General features: G+C 44.6%; 1 protein-coding gene across 16 annotated transcripts in view; it reads right to left on the bottom strand.

The window, feature by feature from the left end:
* GLI3 (GLI family zinc finger 3) overlaps positions 1-20,910 on the bottom strand; it is a 281,827-nt gene that overhangs the window by 183,891 nt on the left and 77,026 nt on the right. For 15 of the 16 annotated variants that reach the window (XM_042963632.1, XM_042963719.1, XM_042963712.1 and 12 more), the window contains one exon: positions 7,811-8,053. In XM_042963632.1, the coding sequence (XP_042819566.1) occupies positions 7,811-8,053 (243 nt within the window). Of the gene's footprint in view, positions 1-7,810; positions 8,054-9,167; positions 9,256-20,910 lie in introns of those variants that run through there. The other variant, XM_042963728.1, reaches the window with a different exon arrangement.

The following is a 20,910-nucleotide window of genomic DNA, read 5'->3' as shown; positions in this document are numbered from 1 at the left end:
CATTTCCATGTCCCACCAGCCTGAAGGTCCATGGGAGCAGCAACTTTGTTCATCCTTTCTAACGCCACTAGTCCTTTGTTCATCCCTTAGGACGCCACTAGTAAGCACACGCTGAAATAACAAATGACTAACAGATGAACAAAAGATACCAACAGCTGAATGAATCAAAAATGTTCCCCTGGACCCCCAAAAAGGAAGGGAAGACATTAGGAAGAGAAGAACAATTAATTTTAGGAGAGACCCGACGTAAAGACCAAAATGTAAAAGCTAAACAATTTGAGGAAGTTGGATACTTTTCAAAGAGGACTGTAAGAATCCAAACTCTAGCAGAACAGAGGAAGGATGGAGCAATAAACTGCCAGATCAGTTACCCTACATTAAATCAAAGTGTAAAAGGCACAAAGAGAGAAAACTCCAGCCCTTTCACTAAGAAGTATGAAGATACCGCACAAATTTATAGGTACAAGATCAAGAAAGCTGAAGCAGGACAGGAGATACAACTTCCAAGAGACATCAAAGGTAACATTCTTTAATTATACAAGAAAAAGGAGGAGGGACCAAGGGTAATGTTGCCTCCATTAGAAAATGGGACAGAAAGCTGTTCACAGATGGCTGAGAAATGGTTAAGAGTTCCTGTGTTTCTCAGGCTGTACTCGAAGAAAGGCTGGGGGGAGGGATGGACGGAAAGAACTATAAAGCACCTAAAAAAAAGTGCTGCCTGCATTGGGTGGGTGCCAAATTAGGGAAGGAAAATAATTACATGGAATATTTAAACGACTGAGTTTATAATCCCAAACCGATTCGTAGACGGAGGCTCCTGTTAACATGGATTACACGCATATTTGGACACTAACAAGTTGGAAAGATGTTACTGAAATCATGAACTGCCTAGAGATTATTGAAAGGAAAACAAATCGGTAAAATCTGGAAGAGGGGACACAAATACCACGATCGCCTGACCGACAGAAAAAAAATCCTACACCTGTTCGATTTCGGACGGGCATCAAACACTCGGGACAGGCAGATCTCCCGTGCTGACCTCACGGTTCTGAAGAGAGGATCCTCATCCAAGTCTGTAAGCAAACGGCCAACTTCTTCCAAAGGACCACAATCCACCTCCTGTGAGAGTCCTAGCAGGCTTACATCTGCCGTATGTACATGGAGACAAATATTTTTGCTGGTTTTGAAATTTACACATTCTCTGAGTGTGCATAAATGCCCACTTTCAGAAAGGACTGGGTGACTATGCTTGGATCAGAGGTGACACAGAGGAACGAAAAATAAAATAGAGGCCGAAGCATCAGTCTCTTCAGGTTGCCGAATGGCCACTTCAGAGTGGCAAGCTTGGGACAAACTTCACCTGGGCTGTGACTCCGGTCAGGTAACAGAAAGGCTCACCCTTCTCTGTCCTGCGGAGGCACCGAGGAGTCCTCTCAGCCCTGCCCCAGGAATTCTGGTGGCTGTAAGAACGAGGGACCATCCCTGGACGACCCACCCCATCATTCCTAAAGACCAACATACACGGACAACACAGAACACAGCCGTGAGGTGCTGAGGTGAGAATTATAGGTCTACTTGGTGTCAGGGAAGGGAAATATCTCTGTGAAATGGAACTTAAAAAAGCCTTTCAAAGGAAGTGGTCTCTAGATAGGCCCTGAAGAACAAGTAGAACTTGAAGACAGGAGGAAAGCACAGAGTGACACCAAGAGGAACAAGGGTGTGAGCGGGGTGGCCGAGGCGGTGGCCAGGGAGCCTGACCCGGAGGCCTCTGGTGGCAGCCATGGAAGAGGGGTCTGTGCCAGGGTGCGACCGAAGACCAACTGATTTTCCCTAGAACAGGGTCTCCCTTAGCCTTTTGTGTCTGTCCTTCTGAATGGCCTTCAAGCTTCTCCCCGGTCCCCTCCAATAAATGCACCCCAAAATTCAACGAATAAAGCCAAATGTATTTTTCTAAATGCTACATGCTTTTCTCACTGCTGGTTCCCAGTTTTGCGGGCTACCTCCCAAGACTGATATGTAGAATCACAGTCATATCAGCTACAAGAGTAGTCAAGATTCACTGGCAAGCAGCAATCTGGAACCCTAGGAATCATCCCTAGACTTCCACCACTTAAGGCAGAGCTACCCTGCAACAGCTTTTTAAAAATCTATGGAAGTGGCTCACAGTTTCCAATCCTTAAACGTTACTTCCGGACTACTGAAAGAAAACCTGGAAAGTTACACTGAATTTCTAATAGAAAGCCAAGAATAATCACAGAGCTATTCTTTTTTCAATTTTTTTTTTTTTTAATGCTTGTTTATTTTTGAGACAGAGAGAGCACAATCAGGGGTGGGACAGAGAAAGAGGGAGACACAGAATCCCAAGCAGGCTCCAGGCTCTGAGCTGTCAGCATAGAGCCCAACGTGGGGCTCAAACCCACAAACTGCGAGATCATGACCTGAGCTGAAGTCTGTCACTTGACTGACTGAGCCACCCAGGCACGCCCCAATCATGGAGCTATTCTTAAGCTCACAAATACGAGTTCTGCAAAGGTTCATAGATTGTCTGCACCTCCCCACTCTAGATCCCCCTACAGCTCAAGACTATCAGTGGAGGAAGCAACGTACCTAGCAAAGCCCCCAAAGTATCACGTGACATCAGTCCTTCTGACTAAACAGTGTAATTTCCAACTAAAAAAAAAAAAAAAGAGAAAAGAAAAGAAAAGGAAAGAGAAGAAAAACCAAGACACTAAAACATTCCTGATTGGTTCATCAACTAGATGCGAATGGAACCGTGTGCTTGGGCAACTGTCACTGCCTGTGCTGTCTGGTTGACCCCAAACTGTTCATTTGTGCCCCGTAGGCATTTTTGCCTCTCACAGTCTCCAGATGACACTCCAACAGTAAGAGAAATGTGAGCAGGTGCGCCTTTTAAATATGTAAAATACTCATCTTCTCTTCCACTCACTTAGAAGATGTATTTCTAAGGGGGGTAGAAAGTCACCTAATATAAAGACAGACAGGTAGAAAAACATTACATTTTTTTTTTTTTTAGCACACAAGAATGCAAGTGGGCTCGGCCCATCAGCTTTCTGCGGAAAATAAATAAATGCAAGCAATTAAAAATTCAGTTTCTTTTCTTTAAGCAAATTCCTCAGGTTTTGCTAATTAGCAACTAATAGTTCTGTCACCCGAGCTGGGAAACATAAGGAGGAATACCAGCGGTGTGTTTTCAATCAAAGCATTTGCATGCAGGAATGAATCAGATTTTCCGTGAGGGACTATTACTGCTTGGGAGCAGTTGGGGGCAGAAGAAAAGCATCTTCACAACCACAAAACTGTAAAAGGGACCTGAAATTTTAGAAAAGGGGACCTCCTTCTCCTGCTTGTAACAGAACCAGCAGGGGCCCTGCAAGGCATGCCTGGTGAATCTGAGAAGCTCCCCACCAAGACTCCAGCAGGGACAGTCGGAACACACGAGCCTTCGCAGGAAGACAGAAGACAACGCAACCCATGTTTTCTGTCCCAGGGACGAGAGGAAAAGCTAAGCATCTGCCGGGGTACAGGGATGCCTGAACTATGACGTCACCTGCCTTCACAAGTTCCTAAGAGAATGAAGTGCGTGGTGGTTAAGTGTAAGCCTGGGTGATGGTAGTTTGAAATAACCTGGCTACGGATGGAGCAGGGGCAAAATCAAAGTGTAGGAAGGGGACAGGGGTCCTAATCCTGACTCCGGTACAAGCAGGTCAGGGCTCTGAAGCCCGGCCCCTCCCACGCTCTCTGGGACGAAAAAGCGCTAGTGATCGCGCAGCAACCCGCCTGGCAGCGTCACCCCACGCCTGAGCTTGAACGTCTACTTTCTCGCCTTGATATACAAGCCCTCTGCCACTACCCTTCAGGGGAGAATACCCTCCGGGGCCCCCTGTGAGGATTTTATTCCAAACATATGTTGCGAACGTTTGAAGTGCCCGCTCTCTCTGGTATTCCTTTTTTTTTTTTTTTTTTTTTTAAGTCAAACCCACAAAACCTAAAATACTCTGAATCCAGCCAAACTGCAGTTTGCGAAGATGCAACATTCCATGCCCAAGGATAATAAAGTCTTGTGCAATAAAGATTTTACAGATGTCCTTCTGAGGGTAAAGAAACGATTTTCCCTTTTCCGGTCTTACGGGAAGCCTGCCCACACGTTAGAAATACAAAGTTAGTATATATAGAAGCACAAATTAGCCATCTTGGAAAGTCCACATTTTCCAACCACAGAGAAATGAAGGAATTCCTGTGAGTGTTCCCATGCACAGCGACACGGAATTGAGGATTCTTTTCTCCCCAACAACCTGGTGAAGCCAGCACATGACTCAAAAGAAAAGGGAATGAACGGCCTTTAAAAAGAGGTTTCTGAACCTTGAGCCACTGCAGGGCTGCAGTACGGACAGGTAAAGAAATGGGACTGAATTTCCAGGTCTCATTTTAAAAAGACGGTGCTTTGCTCACACCCTAAAAAGTCTTGAAGATGTGACTTCAGCATCACATTGGTCATTCATTAGCTTTACCTGGATAATTAAATCCAGATCAGGGGGATGGATTTTATTATAAAGTACTAAAAAAATACTCATTATACTGCGAGAAGATTAAATGACCCAACAGGGTTCGAGACAAACTACAGTTACATCCTATCTAACTCCTTGAGGCCTAGTTGAGGACATCTTTAAAAGACTTCGTTTGGGGCGCCTGGGTGGCTCAGTCGGTTAAGCGGCCGACTTCGGCTCAGGTCATGATCTCACAGTCCGTGAGTTCGAGCCCTGCATAGGGCTCTGTGCTGACAGCTCAGAGCCTGGAGCCTGTTTCAGATTCTGTGTCTCCCTCTCTCTGACCCTCCCCTGTTCATGCTCTGTCTCTCCCCATCTCAAAAATAAATAAAACATTAAAAAAATTTGGTTTAAATAAATAAAAATAGAAGACTTCATTTGAATAATTCTGCACCTGTCATGTTTTCCAGATAAGTCTGTATTTGCTACATAAAACACTTTCTGCCAAGAATTTAACAGGTGAAAACTTCTCAAAATCATCTAAATGTTTCCGTACTTCCTTCACTTACAAAAGAGCAAAAGATTAGAGAGAATTCACTAAGGTTCAGGGAGAGAGGTTATGTTCAGAAGGCCACCGTGCACAGTGCCGACACCAACCTTTTTCCCAAGGTTTATGGCCCACTTGATCTCTGATCTGTGGAAGATCTGTGGATCTCAGGGAGGCAGAGAAACACACGCGACTGCAGCACTAACAAAAACACCTTGGTGTGGAGAGTTGAACTAATCACATACAGGTGCTGTTGGTGGCGGTGATGGTGGCAGTGATGATGATGATGATGGAAAGGAACAGGGGGAAGTGGAACAAGAAAATGACATAAACTTTAATGAAGTGGACGCCCGGGGGGGAAGTGCCATAATCATGTGAAGCACTCATCATGAGCCAGAGATTTTATCAAATACTATATTTGCATGGTGTCCCTTAATTGTCAGGAAAACGCCATGGAGCAGCAGTCACATTATAACGCCAAGTAAATAGTTAGCAAATGATTTTGAGGGGTCAACACACTTGGCCAAGTTACACAGCCACAAAATGGCAAAGCTGGACCTTGAGCCGAAATCCCCTAAATGGTAATCTGATCTGGGTAATCCCCGGGATTCCCCCAACCATGTTATATATGTCATGATATCATTTATTTAGGGCCAGTTTAGAGAGTACATTGGGATGGTGGGTCAAAATGGCATTTGCCAGTTGGTTAGAGGCAACGTACATAGTTTGTCAGCCACCATGCAATTTTAACAGTGACTTGAACAAAACAGTGGGGAAAGCTGAAGACATCAAGCTGTTGGTCTATGTCCTCTAAACAGAATAGTCCCAAGCCCCGCTAAGAGCTCTCCAGTGCCCTGTGCTAGTTAATATCCCATTGGTGGCCCAGGAGGCGGGTCACAAACACGGTGCCACAGATCCCAGGTGTGCAGAGAGCCTATTCCTCAATGGAGGGAGAGGATCCAATGGGCAAACCGTTAGAACCAACGAACCAAGAACAAGCTGCAAGTTAAATGGCACGGAGAGAAAGTTAACGGTCATCTGCCTACTTCCATCAACCGGAAGAGAAGTATTCGTCAGCTGTCCTGCCCAATTAAATACCTCACTAATTAGTGGGCATCTGGAATAGAAAACAAAACATAAATAAGAGACGGGAAAAGTTCGTGTTCACACATAAGAATGAAAACAATGCAGGGAACTTGTGGCTAATAAGCTAGGCTGGAGTCTTTCTAAAAAGTAAATACACTCAGGGAGTAAAAATTTAGGATACGGATTCCCTCCCATTTTCTGCACGTACAGAGATCCAACAGAGACCCGTTAAAATACAATGTAGAAAACAAGACTGTGCCCAGAGAAAAATCCTGCCAACACTGTTTCAAACTCTCCTAAAAGAAAGTAGAAAGGCAATGAAATAAACTTTAATGAAGGAAGAAAAAGAGGCACGCCCCACTCCTCCTCACTTCGAGACTGGTAAAAACAACTGCAGCAATGAGCACTTTTTGATCAGAGAAGTTGTTATTTTTGACCAATAACACTTTTTGATCGGAGAAGTCGTAGCCTTGTCCAAAAGCTTACAAGAATCCATAAGACCCTTTCCTCTATGCTTCTGACCACTTAAAAAATAATTCGCTCTGCACTTACAAAAATAACGTACCTTCCGTCTTTACTAACAATGTAATCTGGTCGGTAGGGAAAGGGGGGGGGGGGCAGTTGCTGAGACGTAAGGTTGCTCCGGGCTCTTTGATCTGCACCCTGATGAGGGAACATTCCCCTCTGCTGCAAGCCAGCTAACGAAGGGATGAAATTAGCTTTTATCCTGGGCACTTTCTTGAGCAAAAAGGGAAAAAAAAAAAAAAAAAAGCACTAATCAGCTGTCCTCACTAATCAGTCATCTGGCTAATGACCTTTTGCCTTAAAACACTAAAATTTCTGAATGATGTGGAAAAAGGGAAACACAAACCAGTGCCCCTCACTGGAGCTCAATGGATCATCTGGAATTGGAGCCGGGAAGGTTAAATGGCAAGTCTGTATCCTGGCAAGGTGATAAATCTGTAATCAAGAGCTGTAAGCTTTGGCACCTCAATGTGAACTTCATTACTCCACAACCAAATTATATTGTTTTTAACTAGAAACAGGCCACAAATAAAGTCACCCCTTATACATCATTCTTTGGAGAAAACCATCATACACTTGTGTTCTGAGTGCTAGTGATTTACTTAAACTTTATTAGTGCTGGAAAAGGAGCTTCGCACATTTCTGGTATGCTGGCTGGAGAGGAAAGCAAAACAGGTAGCAAAAAATCTTCCGCATTAAGGAATTTAGCAACGATCTGTTAAAAGAGGTCTGTTCATCCTCAACAATTACGCAAAAAATCATTAAAAATGGGAATAGCTGTTGTTAAAGACTCCTGCCAATGCAGCGCACTTTAATAACTACCCCCATCAACCAATTTTCCTCCTGCAGTGTCTACTTGGGTGGAAGAAATCTGGTTCTCGTTCCCAGCAAAGGTCCATGTGGATTAGCCACAGATGGACACCTTCCTGAAGGCTTGATGTTGCTTAGAGATGTAAGAAAATGGCTCTCTCTAAAAGGAGGAATGGACAGGATGTAGGAGAGGGGGAGAAAAGTGGGGAAAACAAAGTCAATTAAACATTTATATCAATTAATACCAGCACGATAATTCATGAAGCACGCGTGCACGCGCACATGCCTGGCCTTCCGCAGCTCCCGGAATGGGGGCTGCGGGACAGGAACCACTTACGGTAGTGGGGCTCCATGTAACCATTCCTGGGGTCCATGGCAAACACAGTCCCGCGGTACGGCACAGAGGGCTCAGCCAGGTGCGGCAGGGACCCATGGATCTCCTTCTTGATCAGTGAGGCCCTCTCGTCACTAGATGTTGAAGGCTCCTCGCTGATCTTGCCGAGCCCCTGGACACTCTGTGGCTGCATGGTGACTGCGTTTCTTCTCTCTCTGTGATAGGTCTGCCCAGGACTTTCATCTTCTAAGGAAAGGAGGAAAACGAAAGCTCCGTGAGCCACTGGAAGGAGTGATTCAAAAACAGTAATCAATTAGGTCTCCCTCTCTCTCCCTCCTCCCCAAAAGAAGCCTATTTCTCATTCTTGGCAACTTTGAAAGCTACACCATGATGGGATAGTCTCCAGGCAAAACTGCTTATGAATGAAGGTCCAAAATACAAATCCAAGGATGGGGGGGGGGGGCAGGAAATGAGCCTATTAAGTTGAGATGTAGGGGGTCAGCAAATTATCATCGCCAGCTTACAACCGAAATCTGCCAGGGAGGCTTTTCATCAGGGACTTGCCAATATCCCTGCAGGTCCCAAGTGGAGCTGGAAGCTCTGCCAGCCTGAGGCTGTGATGTCCAACTTCCCCCTGACTGTCTGAGGAAGCTGGGCCGCTCAGGTATCGGGGCTGCTCAGACACCCGCTGAGGCTCTGGGTGATCTAGGGATCAAAGGGCCCACAGTGATCCAGAAGTTTTCCCGTTTTTGTCTTTTTAGGTCTGTAACCCACTGGTTTACTGGAGCTTGAAATGGGACAAAAGACCCACTAGTTACAAAGGGATAAAGGTGCCAACCGTGGAAACCTACAGTGCCCTTTGCAAGTTACTTCGCTGCAACCCACAGAACATTGCTGAGAACCAAGAAGAAAATGGAGCAAGACTGTAATTCCCAGGGCAAGACGGCTCTGTGGGTGAGGCAGGCGTCAGTTGTGCGGATACGGGCACATGTTCTGCAGGGGTCCGGACGCCGCTTCAGACATTAAGAAACAGCTTTCTGAAATTCCACACACATTCAATATTCCCGCCTCCAGTATTTCCATTCCCTTTGATCCATAGGACCTTCCCATCGACCCCATTATGGCTCTCTGGGAATGGGACTAGAGGACCTTTTCTATAAGAGCAGATCAAAGAACCCACGCCTGAAACTAAACCAAATGAGTGATCTGAACCCACAACAAATGGGCCAATTCATCTGTTAGAATCATACACACATTCTAAACTACAAGCTCCCAAACAAGTTCTGCAGTTCATCAGCAGACTGTGTTCTGGAAGGTCCGTGCTGACAGAAGCAAAGCCGTTTGCGCACGGCTTACACACCTAATTTGAAAACGAGTTTCCATTCTTGATCTTAAATACACATATATGTATGTGAGCGATAATGCTGTTGTGCATTTCAGATGGACAGATTTTGAACACGGTTTATCCCAACATATAAACTTCTCTTCAAAGTATTGCATAAAGCAGTTCTATCTGGCCGAGAGCCCCTAAACAACAGAAAAAGTATGCTTTAGTAGATTCATGGCTGTTTGTACAAATTCAGAAGCAAGTACAGCTATAAACACGGGCAAGCATGAATATATAGACTATAGTCACGACTACTGTTCTGTGTTGACTAATGGCTTGAACTACCCAAAGCAACTTGAATCCTTCTGCCTCTGTCTGGGATTTGAAGAAATAAGCAATTGTTGTTTCAGCCTAGCAAATGACTTGCAGAACAGAACAGACAATGAGGTATGCTTTGGTCTTTACAGTGAATTTGCTGACTGCTGCAGGGAAACTGTGAAACATTACTTTAGCATTGTTTTGTGCAGATCTTCTCCCCCAAATCTTGTAATTATGGAATAGATTATGAGTTTTTGTAAAAAATTTTTTTTTTCAACGTTTTTTATTTTATTTTTGGGACAGAGAGAGACAGAGCATGAACTGGGGAGGGGCAGAGAGAGAGGGAGACACAGAATCGGAAACAGGCTCCAGGCTCCGAGCCATCAGCCCAGAGCCTGATGCGGGGCTCGAACTCACGGACCGCGAGATCGTGACCTGGCTGAAGTCGGACGCTTAACCGACTGTGCCACCCAGGCGCCCTGATTATGAGTTTAATCTATCAAGTAACTACTAAACAGAAGGAAAAAATCAGTGTAATCCCACACTTTCCCACATCGATCTTTACAAAAGCAATTCAAAGCCCATGCTTTTGTTCATTTAAAAACAAACTACCAAAAAAAAACAAAAAACCAACTCACAAAACCCTCCATTTTTATTTTCCCTTCTGACTAATCCTTGTAGGTGCCACTCCAACCTCATACTTCATTAGCAGTGAAGTCGCAGGCTATAGAATCAGGGTTTGCAAGAGGGTGTCAAAAACATTAAACCTCTTAGTCAGTTTTATAAAAATTCCTATAACCTGCAAATGGTCAACGTCATATTTTCCACTAATTTGCGCCTGTATTAAATCTTTATTTCAAATTTCAACCTGAAGTGAACTCGTGGCACTGAGGTGCAAGTTCTGTAGGATGGACCTTCATTTGGAAAACCCGAAAGCCCTCCCCCAAGAGCCGTCTTGACACATAATTAGCATTCTCTGGTTAATGAACAACCAAGCTCCTCTGCTAATCTGTTCCAGGTTGAAAACAGGATTCCCTTGACTTAATCTTCCTAGAAGAAATTAACTTCTCTTCTCTTCTCTTCTCTTCTCTTGGAACGGCATCCCCGTAATAGAGTGAGTTTCTTAGAAGCCATGCCTTCATGATGAGCCGCTGAATTCCAACTTCACAGTTGAATAATTGGGCCTGGTCTGAGCAGAGCCCTCCCATGCCCCACCCCCAGTCTCCTGGGAGAAGGAAGCAATTGGGGGGCAGGGAGGAGTGGAAATGGGGTGTCTTTTCAGCTAAGTGATTTTTTTCACAAGTACTAAACTTTTATTATTTTCTTAATGAGAGTGATACTAACGTGTGACTACGCAAGTTATAACAAGGAATAAACAAAGTTCAAATAGTTATACAGGAAACCTTAACTCATTGCTTTAGTAAACTGCAGGCAAGAATGTTCTGAGTGTGCAAACTTTCATCACACTTTTACGACAGGCGATGCCAACACACTGTTTACCCACCCCCTCTCTCCTCGCCAAGAAATTCCAGTAGGCAACTATTTCCTGAAGTTTACCTCGTGTACTAAGCTGCTTCTCGCTTCTAACGTGCACTCAGATCAAACCCTGACAGTACACACGCTCCAGAATACAAACAGCTCTGAGGCTAGAGAGCACGCTCTCTGCAGTGAAAAGGAAACTTTCCAAGCCATATTCCTGCCTGCTCTTATAAATTTAGCAACCACTTCAGTAAGCCAAAAGAAGAAACTGTCTAATCTTGTTCAGTTGTGCCGAGTTGTTCAATAAAGTTTGAGAGTCACTGCAGACAGGCTACGCCAGGCCAAATTATTGACAGAAACATACTGTTCACCATGGCAACAAGCAGAAGTCGGCTGCAAAAATGTAAGCCAACAGCCCACTGCTCCAGGAGCATCTGCCAATGGACTTTAACGGCCAAACACAGGCAGGGGGCTGTTCCTGCTTCTCTATGTCAAACAGCTGCTAACTCGGGGGTCACACAGAAACATGCAATTCACTAAAAAGTGTCAGAAAAAAACTATTTTAAATACTGTCATCAGAATCCCTCTTTGGACCTCCTTCCTTCTGTACATCCACGCTCGAGTGCAAGTTAACAAACTCCTGCCCCCCGATGGAGAGCTGCCCAAGCATCGCATTTTACAAACTGTCCCAGATTTTTCCAAACTCACCCAAAGGCAACCGACATCATCGAGTCTTAGTGCCATGATCGCTGGAAACTCAAAAGTTGCCTCCTTGCAAACACCGCTCAGATCACTGACAATGAAGCCTTAACGAAACCGTGTGGTGAGAAGCTGGACTCGAACACACGCTCCTGTGCACTTACTCGCAAACACCTGCACGATTTCTCCTCGCAACCCAGGAAGCAACGGCTTTTTGGCCTGGACCTTGGATAAAAGTTTCAGACGATTCTTCCGGTATAAAAATAAAACCCTGCGCTGCATCACCAACCAGAAACATCTCCTGCAACCCTGGCAAAATTAGCTGATGAAGAGAGCTCACGGGGCACGTGGTTGCCTTTTTTTTTTTTTTCAAATTAACATCGATTTTTAAACTGTTCCCTTAAATCCCGTTTTAACACCATTACTCCTCTCTTCCCCCAAGACAGAGAAGACACAGAGTATAAGACAACGGGCAATACTTACAACTCGGACCCCAGGCTCTGGCTAGCTACTTTCTGCAAACTTCTCTTGGTGGGCTTTCTCTAGGGTGCAGACCCTCTAGGAACATTCTCGGTGTCTCCCTGCCTCCCTCGCCCTCTCCCAGGCAGTGCCGCTCCCATTAGAGGAATTAAAAGTGGTTGGAGCCATGCTAAATTTAACAAGCTCATTAGTATTCTTTCTGAGTGCTTCCGAGTGAACTCTCTCTATTCAAGCCGCTCTCTCCAGCAGAAGGGTCAGGCGGCTAATCATTAAATCAAACTAATGTCACCCTATCACAATCAGCCCGAGAGAAGGAGGGTTTATTATTTCAGTTTATGCTAAATAAACGGTTTTACAAATGGTCCCCAAGCAAGGTCAACAGCAGCTTCAATTACAAGACAAACTTAACAAGAGTTGCTATAAACCAAGTACTCTGTATTGACTTAAGAACAGGCTCAACTCCACATATTGCCACTGGCGGGGTTGTACCGGAATGCATATTGTAAAATAAAGGAGCTTCTTTCTTTGCCAGAATTTGCGACTGCACAGCACAGCGACTCCTCATTCACCTGTCTCCAACCAGCTAGCTGCTCAGCTCAATTCACCCCACACAAAGGCTGGAGCCCAGACCTCAATGGACCGAGTGAAACATGTTCAAAACTAGGCTCTCTATTGTGACTGAATTTCTTAACATCTTTTCAAAAAGCGGAGAATGCCTTGAGGCTAAAGGAAGAAACAGGCTAATGGTGAATTGGGAATTCTGAGCAAATTTCAGAGCCCTTTCCTCCTAGCTTTTGAGGTTGAAAGCAAGCTCTTTCCTTTCAAGTTTCAAAGTCCTTTTTCCTCCCGCAGTGTCACAGAAGGATTTGAAAAGAAGGTAATTGTGCTCACAGTCTCCCTGATCAGAGCTTACGTCCTATTTCTGGTATTTCGGAATACTTCTTGCAATAATAGTGCATATAGCTCAATCCCTTAACCGGCCTGCACTCTGCAATTGCTCATTAAATGAACAATTGCGGGTATAAAATGCCTTTTATGTTCAAGGTCTGGATATAAGATAAGCATTCTAGGACTCTAAATTTGGTTTACTAAGGAAACTCTCCATCATTAAATTACAAAACTGAAGTCAGAATATCAGGCTTTCCCAGAAAAGTGGCACTCAGGTTTCGGTGAGCCAAAAGGAAAGGCGGATGGGGGCAGGGGGGTGGGGGGAAGGGGTGAGGGGAGGAGGCAACAAAATGTTAAGGGGAGAAAAAAAAAAAAAAAAAGACTGGATGCTCAGATTTCTAGCCGAATGGGCTTCTAACAGGAGAATAGTATTTCCATGTTTCAGAAGGTCTGAGTGTGTGAAACCTCACCATTTCCATACTGAATGATTAATAATAAAGTCATCTTCAAATGGATTAAAACAGAGGTCTGAGGCCAGGTCAGGATGCAAATGACGATGTCGATGTCGGACCCCTCACAAGCAAACATCGCCCCCTTCCTTAAGCCAAGAAATAATCCTTTACCCCCACACAGTGCTATAATCTCTGCCATCTCACGGGGTCCCCAGAACAGTCCTACTGCAGCAGGAAGAGGGGCTGGGTCCACTGTCCAGATCAGAAACCGGCAAGCAAGGGACACAAGAAGAGTCCCAACCATGCCCTGCTGAACGAAGCCACTCAGCCCTGTTAATGGGACAGGGGGTCTATTTGTGAACAGGTTTGGGGAGTGACACCTGGAGTCTTTAGGCACTCCCAGCCTCGGCCACCACAGCCGTCACCAAAAGAAGACAGAAAGTAATTCCAGTTTTGTGCACAGACATTTTCAAAACTCCGCTACTCCCCCAGTAAGTTTTTGTGAATGTAACACACCCTTGGGAAGCACCCAGGGGGCCCGAATGACAAATCAATGGTGAGTCATCTGACCTCGGGGCCTGGGTACCATGAGGCATCCCAGCAGCACAGGCGTGAGACGCACACATGCCCTCTGCCCGGCCCTCGCACCCCACCGAGGCTCAGCCAATGGCTTTTGTGCACTACAGCCGCCTGTGAAGTGTTTCCACCAGCCTGGGGCCCCGCCCTCCCCTTCTGAGCAAGAAGCAGAGCCCAGGTTTCTGCTTTCCTCCCAGGAAATCGCCTCGCTGTGTTTGGAAAGAGCATTATTTCATGTTTTCCTATGATGCGTCTGTTGCGTCTTGTCAGCTTTACTTCTTTGGTGATTTACATTTCGACGTTCTCTGAATAAAGACCCGAGGGACCCAAGTCCTCGCCTCCCTGTTTCGGAATTCTCCTCCAAGACTTTGACCAAAGAGAGATCAGAAACGAAAAAGGCAAGAGGCTGAGGAGATTCAGAAGCATCGCAGAATTGGACTGCGAAGGAGGAATAAAGTTCCCGTAGGTTTTAGAAGCACAGTCTTGCCTCCTTCCTTCTAGACTGCAGCTAGGTCTCAGCCAGGGGCTGCTCCCTAGAATGTCTGGAGCTTGGCTTCCAAAGGCAGCGAGCGAACAATGCCTTCTCTAAGAACATTTCCAATGCCCTTGGGGTCAGACATGGCCCTTGAGCGGCTACACATACATCTCCCATTGACAATGACTGATGACAGAGGGAGTGGCCCAGATGGATCAGGAGAGAGCACTCCTCTTTGTCTGCACCCTTTAAACCAACTGCAGGGCCTGCAAGACGAGGCCAGCAGCAGGATTTGGAGCTCTGGAGAAATTCCAGTGGCAACCCTCCCCCTAAGATTATGGCATAGCTCTCTCTTCCCGCTTTCATCAAGCAGGATGTCCCAGGTGAAAGGAGAGAAAGCAGAAAATGCTGTCCTCAGAGGACGGGCATCTTAATGTGTGAATATTTCTAGAGTTCTTCTGCCGAAGAACAGAACTTAGTCTAGATCAACCAACTTCCCACCAGCCCGTCACCAGGAACTATCTCCTCCAAAAAAGCAAGTCAGTGCTCAACCCAAGGCTGATTTCTCACCTCCCTCCCCACTACTCCGCTCAGAGTTCCATGCGACTTTAGAAGGGGAGCCGGGGACAGAAGAAAGCAGGCAAGGAAGGCAAAATGGGAATTCAGATCACCTAAAACACCAAACCTGCAATGGCTGTTAGTACCGCTCCAAGCCCAGAGCTCCGCACGCCCAGCGAGCAGCCTCCTGCCTTCTCCAGAGACGATACAATGAGGGCTCCTTGCCCATCTGGAAAATCACGAGCTGATAACGCTATCAGCTTGTCTGAGGCCTCACCAGGCATGCCCGGTGGCCCACAGGGCTTCCGTTCACTCTCCTCCGTGCCTCTGACCCCCGACAAATCCGAGGTCTATAACCCTGCTCATCCTTGCTCCTGGGCATTGGAGACCAGGACAGCAAGGTGTTCCTGTGACCTGGGGAACGCTACCCAACCTGGTGGGGCGTTTAAATCCAAACCCAAACCCAACAGTACTAACCAACTTTGAAAGTTCCAGACAGAAGCCACGAGCCAAGTCCCGCCTACGCCAGGGAAGAGAAAATAAAACAGATGAAACAGAACCCTGAGGGCCCCTGCAGGCATTCCTGTAAAAGGGAGGAGGAGATCTTCCTTATTTTCCATGAGCTTGCGAAGACCCTTCTTCGAATGAAGGATTCTAAAATGTCATGAAGCTTCTTCTATTAGCCTGCTATTAGTTGCTGGGCGCTGCTTACACAGAGTGAGTTAATTAGTGACATCAAAGGCAGCACAATAAATTCTCAGGAGGGCCAAAAATTTTTTTTTCTTTCCGTTTAATAGCGCATTTATGCCTATCTGTGAGTAACAGTCTCACGAACATTTAGGCATTAGAGATGTGTTTCATAACTTGGTTTTCATCTTTTAGAAGCATGAAGAGCCTCTCCTTCTCACTTTGCACAAACAGACGTGAACGGTGCGGATTCCAGAAGACTCACAACCAACAGTTTACCAGAAACAACGAAATGCCTGTTCCCAAAGCCGGAGCGTGCAGGTCACTGCTGCCCGCCGTGTCCTCCGATGGGACAGGTCCTATCACTCTGGAGATCCACCCCAGCCCATTCAGCGGGAGGACTCAAAAGAGCCTTCTCTTCCTTTAAAGGCACGCAAGAATATTCTGGCAGCACTTTGGAATGGTGGCTTCCAGGTTTGCACCCCTCCTCCACCTCAAGATCAAAGTCCCATTCCCTAACCTTTCTACCATTTTTTAAATTGCAAGAATGAACACAAATTTAACTGGCTTCATCTGCTGTGTTTATGATGCATGGTTTTTGTTTTCAGAAGACTGCATAATGAGAAAGCCTGAGCATATGGCGGTATTATATTTTTAATAAAATTTTAAAGACCATGCTTACTCCATTGCAGAAATCAGACCCTCCTGGAGAGCACATTTAAATATCAAGAGAATATCATTACTGTACCGAAATGAACCAGAGGCTCCATCCCTATGACAAGATTAGGGGAGGGGAGCAAGGCTCACTTTTGCTGACTTAGCCTCTGGGCAAGGCCAGGTGGTGCTGGGTCAGGTTTCTACAACAGAAGCTCCCTCTAGCAACCACCCACTTTGACCTCAGCTATGAAATGTGTGTTTGAGAAACGCAAATTAAATGCGTTTGGATTCTTTACAATTTTACCATAGGTAAGGCAGGAGACTGCCTATCCGGCCTGCTTCACTCAGCCATAAAAGTCGGCAAGTTTGTATAACATTTTCAAGTAATGGCTCAGATACCATCTTAGGAGTGAAGCAGGAAGGGCCACAAAACCTAATCTCTCCAGAGCACATGTTCTTGGTCATAGCCAACACAGGATGCTTTGGTACCCGCTCCCCTGGTCAACTGGGCACGGTGGACACCAGCTATCCCGTGAGACTGAGAACCAGGACACAAGTCAGACCTTTCTTTTGCCTCTGTTTCAGATTTCTAGGCACATTCAGGAGAACCTAACGTCCCAACACTAAGGGAATGCATTTTTTTTAAGAAGTCCCAGTAAGAACAATTAAGGAAACTGAAGACCAAATTCATCTACCTTTCTAAAATACAAGTAATTTTGTTTTCGCTCATTCTTCCTACCAGTCTCTTTTCTCAAAAGCCTGCCAACTTAAATCTACTAACCACTGACCAATTAATAACAGCTAACATTTTCTTACTATGAGGTTGGAAGGACGATGCTTGCCTGTGTCGCTTTGTCATCACTGTAACTTGATTAGAAAGGCACCGTTATTTGCCAGATGAGAAAACTGTGACACAGGGAAGCTTGGTTACTTACCCAGATCACACAACTGCTCCTCAGGCAGAACCTAAAGCCCACGGAGTGAGAACACTAAAGCCCACACTTAAATATTTGGCTACTGGACCTCCCTACTCAGTGATAAATAAAAAATAAATTTGACTTTTGGTCCAAAATTCAAGTTTGTATAGACCTACAAACTTCATAACTACCCAACTCTGCTGCTACAGGATGAAAGCTGCCATAGATAAGACCTAAACCCATGAGCATGGCTGTGTTCCGATAAAACTTTATTCATGGATCATGAAATGTGAATTTCATATCATTTTCACATGTCCCATTTAAAATGTAACAAACCATTCTCAGCCCATGGTCTGTATAAAAATAGGTAGCATACTGGATTTGACCACAATGGAGGCAAAGTACTACCCTAAAGGAACATTCGTCCTTTCGACACAAAACTTACATCCAGAAAACAACTGGGAACATTCCAGTAAAACTGTAAGAGCAATATTATTGAGTATGAGGAGAAATACTGAGAAATATTCATTTTCTCACACTATTAAAATATTTCCACAATTGGCCAGGTGATTCCACTTCCAGGATATACTGAAGGAAAAAATTAGCAAAGAAGACAATGATTTATATTCAAAGCTGTTCATCATAGTGTTATTTATAAGGAAAACTCATTAACCAAATGCCCATTATCTTATTTGATGGCGTATGGTCATTGACTACAGTGCATGCAAGGATTTTAACGAACACAGAATAGAACTGTACTGATTGGCAAGAACTGCTCCGAGGCCCTCTATGCCAGTCCTAAGAGGTAAGCGTGATTGCGATTTGTGTATGCGCAAAAGCTAAGGCACATATGTCCAAGAAAACACAGCTAGACAATGGCAGAGCCAAAACAGAATCTAGAGCCCATTCACTCACCCGCTACCATGCTTCCAAATTTCTGGAGGAAGGAATCGTAGGAGGAAAAGAAATATATAATTATTTCTACACAAAATTCCTAAGTTGAAAAAAAAAAAAAAAAACCCTTAAAGGAAATGTACCAAAACAACATGAAAATACCTCTATGGATTAACTTTTTTCTTTATGTTTCTATATTTCCCGCCATTTTGAAATGCAGAAACAGCTGGTTTGTTTACTTTTACTTCTATCGTTAAGTATGACCTTTACAATAAACCTCTAGAGAAGTCCAAATTAAGTTCACCCAGATTGAAAAATTATCCCACAGATTTAGCTCCTGAAGTCTTGTTTCGAAATATTTATTCCACCTCTTAAAATCCAAGTGCCTGGCAGGCTTTTCATACACCTAGTAAATAACTCTTAACACTGACACTGAGCTGTACGGAGATTTCAATAAACTTGTTTATTTACAATTATAGGATTATTTTTTTTAAGATTGATTGATTGATTGATGGAAGTAATCTCTACACCCAACGTGGGGCTTGAACTCACGACCCTAAGATCAAGAGTCACACACTCTACTGACTGAGCCAGCCAGGCGCCCCTAAAATTATATGATTATTTAAATTAGTCCATATCTATACACAAGTGCCTCCCAAACCACACCAAATGCCCTAACCTCCCTCCCTGCCAAACTTGGTAACTCAGCTTTCACCAGACCACGCCTGAAAGGTATAGAGGGGAAACTGCATTTTAAACAATCATTACTACCATGGCTAGTGCTCACACTTACTGAGCACTTATAAAAGCCGGGGTGTGTGCAAGCGCTCCGTCTGTGTTAATCCCTTTGAATGTTCACAGGCCCATCAAGTATGCAGTCTCATCACCCTAGTTCTTCAGGTAAACATCCTGAGGCTTAGCAAGTTTAAGCAACCCGCTTGGAGTCATACTTCAGGTAAGTGGCCAAATCGGCATGACTCCCATCTATTGTAAATGACTAGTAACCCCTGCAAAATCTCTACTGCAAAGTCTCTGCTGCAAAGCCCTTAGAACACTGATTTGCTTCCCATTTTTCTATATGTATGTGGGAAGATTACGGTCATTGTGAAAACTATTCTACCTCTCCCTGTGAAAGTTATCAGGAAAAGATACTTCAGACTGCAATCAAGTGACCCGTTATCTTGCCATAGTGTTTCTGGGTTCTGAATAGTTAGCAATTCTGCCAAGGCATACTTAATACTGTCTTCTGTAGGATTGTGTTGCAGACCTGGATGCAAAAAAAAGTCTGAGTACTTGGTTTGTGTTCAAATTAACAACAGCTCCAACAGTTAAAGCCGTACATAGTTTATGGAAGGGGGCAGATGTCCAATAGTTAAAGAAGCATATGGTTTATGGAGAAAGGGGGAAAATTGGTGCTTGGAAGCAGCTTCGCTTGGATTATTTACCAACAAATGAAAGGCCCTTCACGCCGCCCCCAGAGCATACTCCCCTCCCACAGGCTGCAGAGGAACGCTGAATGAGTCAATAAAATCAGCGACACACTAAGCAGGGACCTTCTCCCCAACGAAAGATGATTATCGAATTATGGCAAATTTAAGAAAGTTTTCTCTTTTTTAATCAAGAACAAAACCAGACTACTTCTTAAAATGCACTATTAGGAATTGTAACTGTTCCTAAAAGTGCCAGATATATTTCCATCCATGCAATATTAAAACTAACAAGCGTCTTTTCAATTTCTTTTAATGACAGGGTATGCAATAAAAATACAGCAGTGCTTCATTTAGCCAAAGGAGCTGAAGCAAAAAGAAGCAAAATAAATAAATAATAAACTTACATGGGCCACTTACCAAAAATAAAATCATTTAATTCAACCTTTTACAGGAGGTGCGTGTAGCATTTTGAAAGCAAAAATTCTCATAACACGAACCTCTCCACTTAAAAATCACTGCCAGGGGCTGGAACCGGGGCAAGATGTTATTTCTTTTTCAATTTATTTTTTAATGTTTGGGGATTAATGACATCAACAGCCATGTCGTATAATAAGGCAGCACGGTGTAATAAAAAGGGTTAGAAAACGAACGTCCCACACTTGCCTCCAGCCCTTCATCGGTGTGTGACCCAGGGTAACTTGAAATATATCAGACTGTCAGTTGCCTTAGGTAACAGGCAAATAATAAAACTTGCCCCTCGTACTTGCCAGGGTCTTCTGAGGGTTAAAGAGTATATCAAAAAGGATCTATATAAACTATGGCATTTATGAATGCCAGGCACCAGCACTAATCCCCTCATTATCTGTTTGATAGCAACACAAAGCAGGGGGGTGGGCTGCAAGTGCCCCAGGCCAGAAGCTAGGAGGCTGATATAAGGCTTCCCCTTATATCAAATGATACGCCAGTCCGCTCCACCAACCTACTGCATGAGATGAGGCAGAAAAGTGCTCCAAAATCCACCCCCCCGCCACCCTGCCCGCCTGGGAGCAAACCAGTGCGTACCTTTACCAAGAGCCAGGCTACACATCTGTAGCATTTCTGCTGTTTCAGAACAAGATTCAAGTTAATGACTTGTAATTACAACTGATCATCTCTTTCACTTACGTCTTTGATGTACCTTGGGTCAGGCTCATAATCAACATTTACAAAGCATGCCTACTTGAAACTGGCACTGACAAGACTCCTCTCTTCTCTACTTGGTTTTCA

The sequence above is a fragment of the Panthera tigris genome, chromosome A2 (assembly GCF_018350195.1).
Source record: "Panthera tigris isolate Pti1 chromosome A2, P.tigris_Pti1_mat1.1, whole genome shotgun sequence".
Lineage (NCBI taxonomy): Eukaryota > Metazoa > Chordata > Mammalia > Carnivora > Felidae > Panthera > Panthera tigris.
The sequence above is the reverse complement of the archived record's forward strand: the minus strand, read 5'-3'. Positions and strand labels throughout refer to the sequence as shown.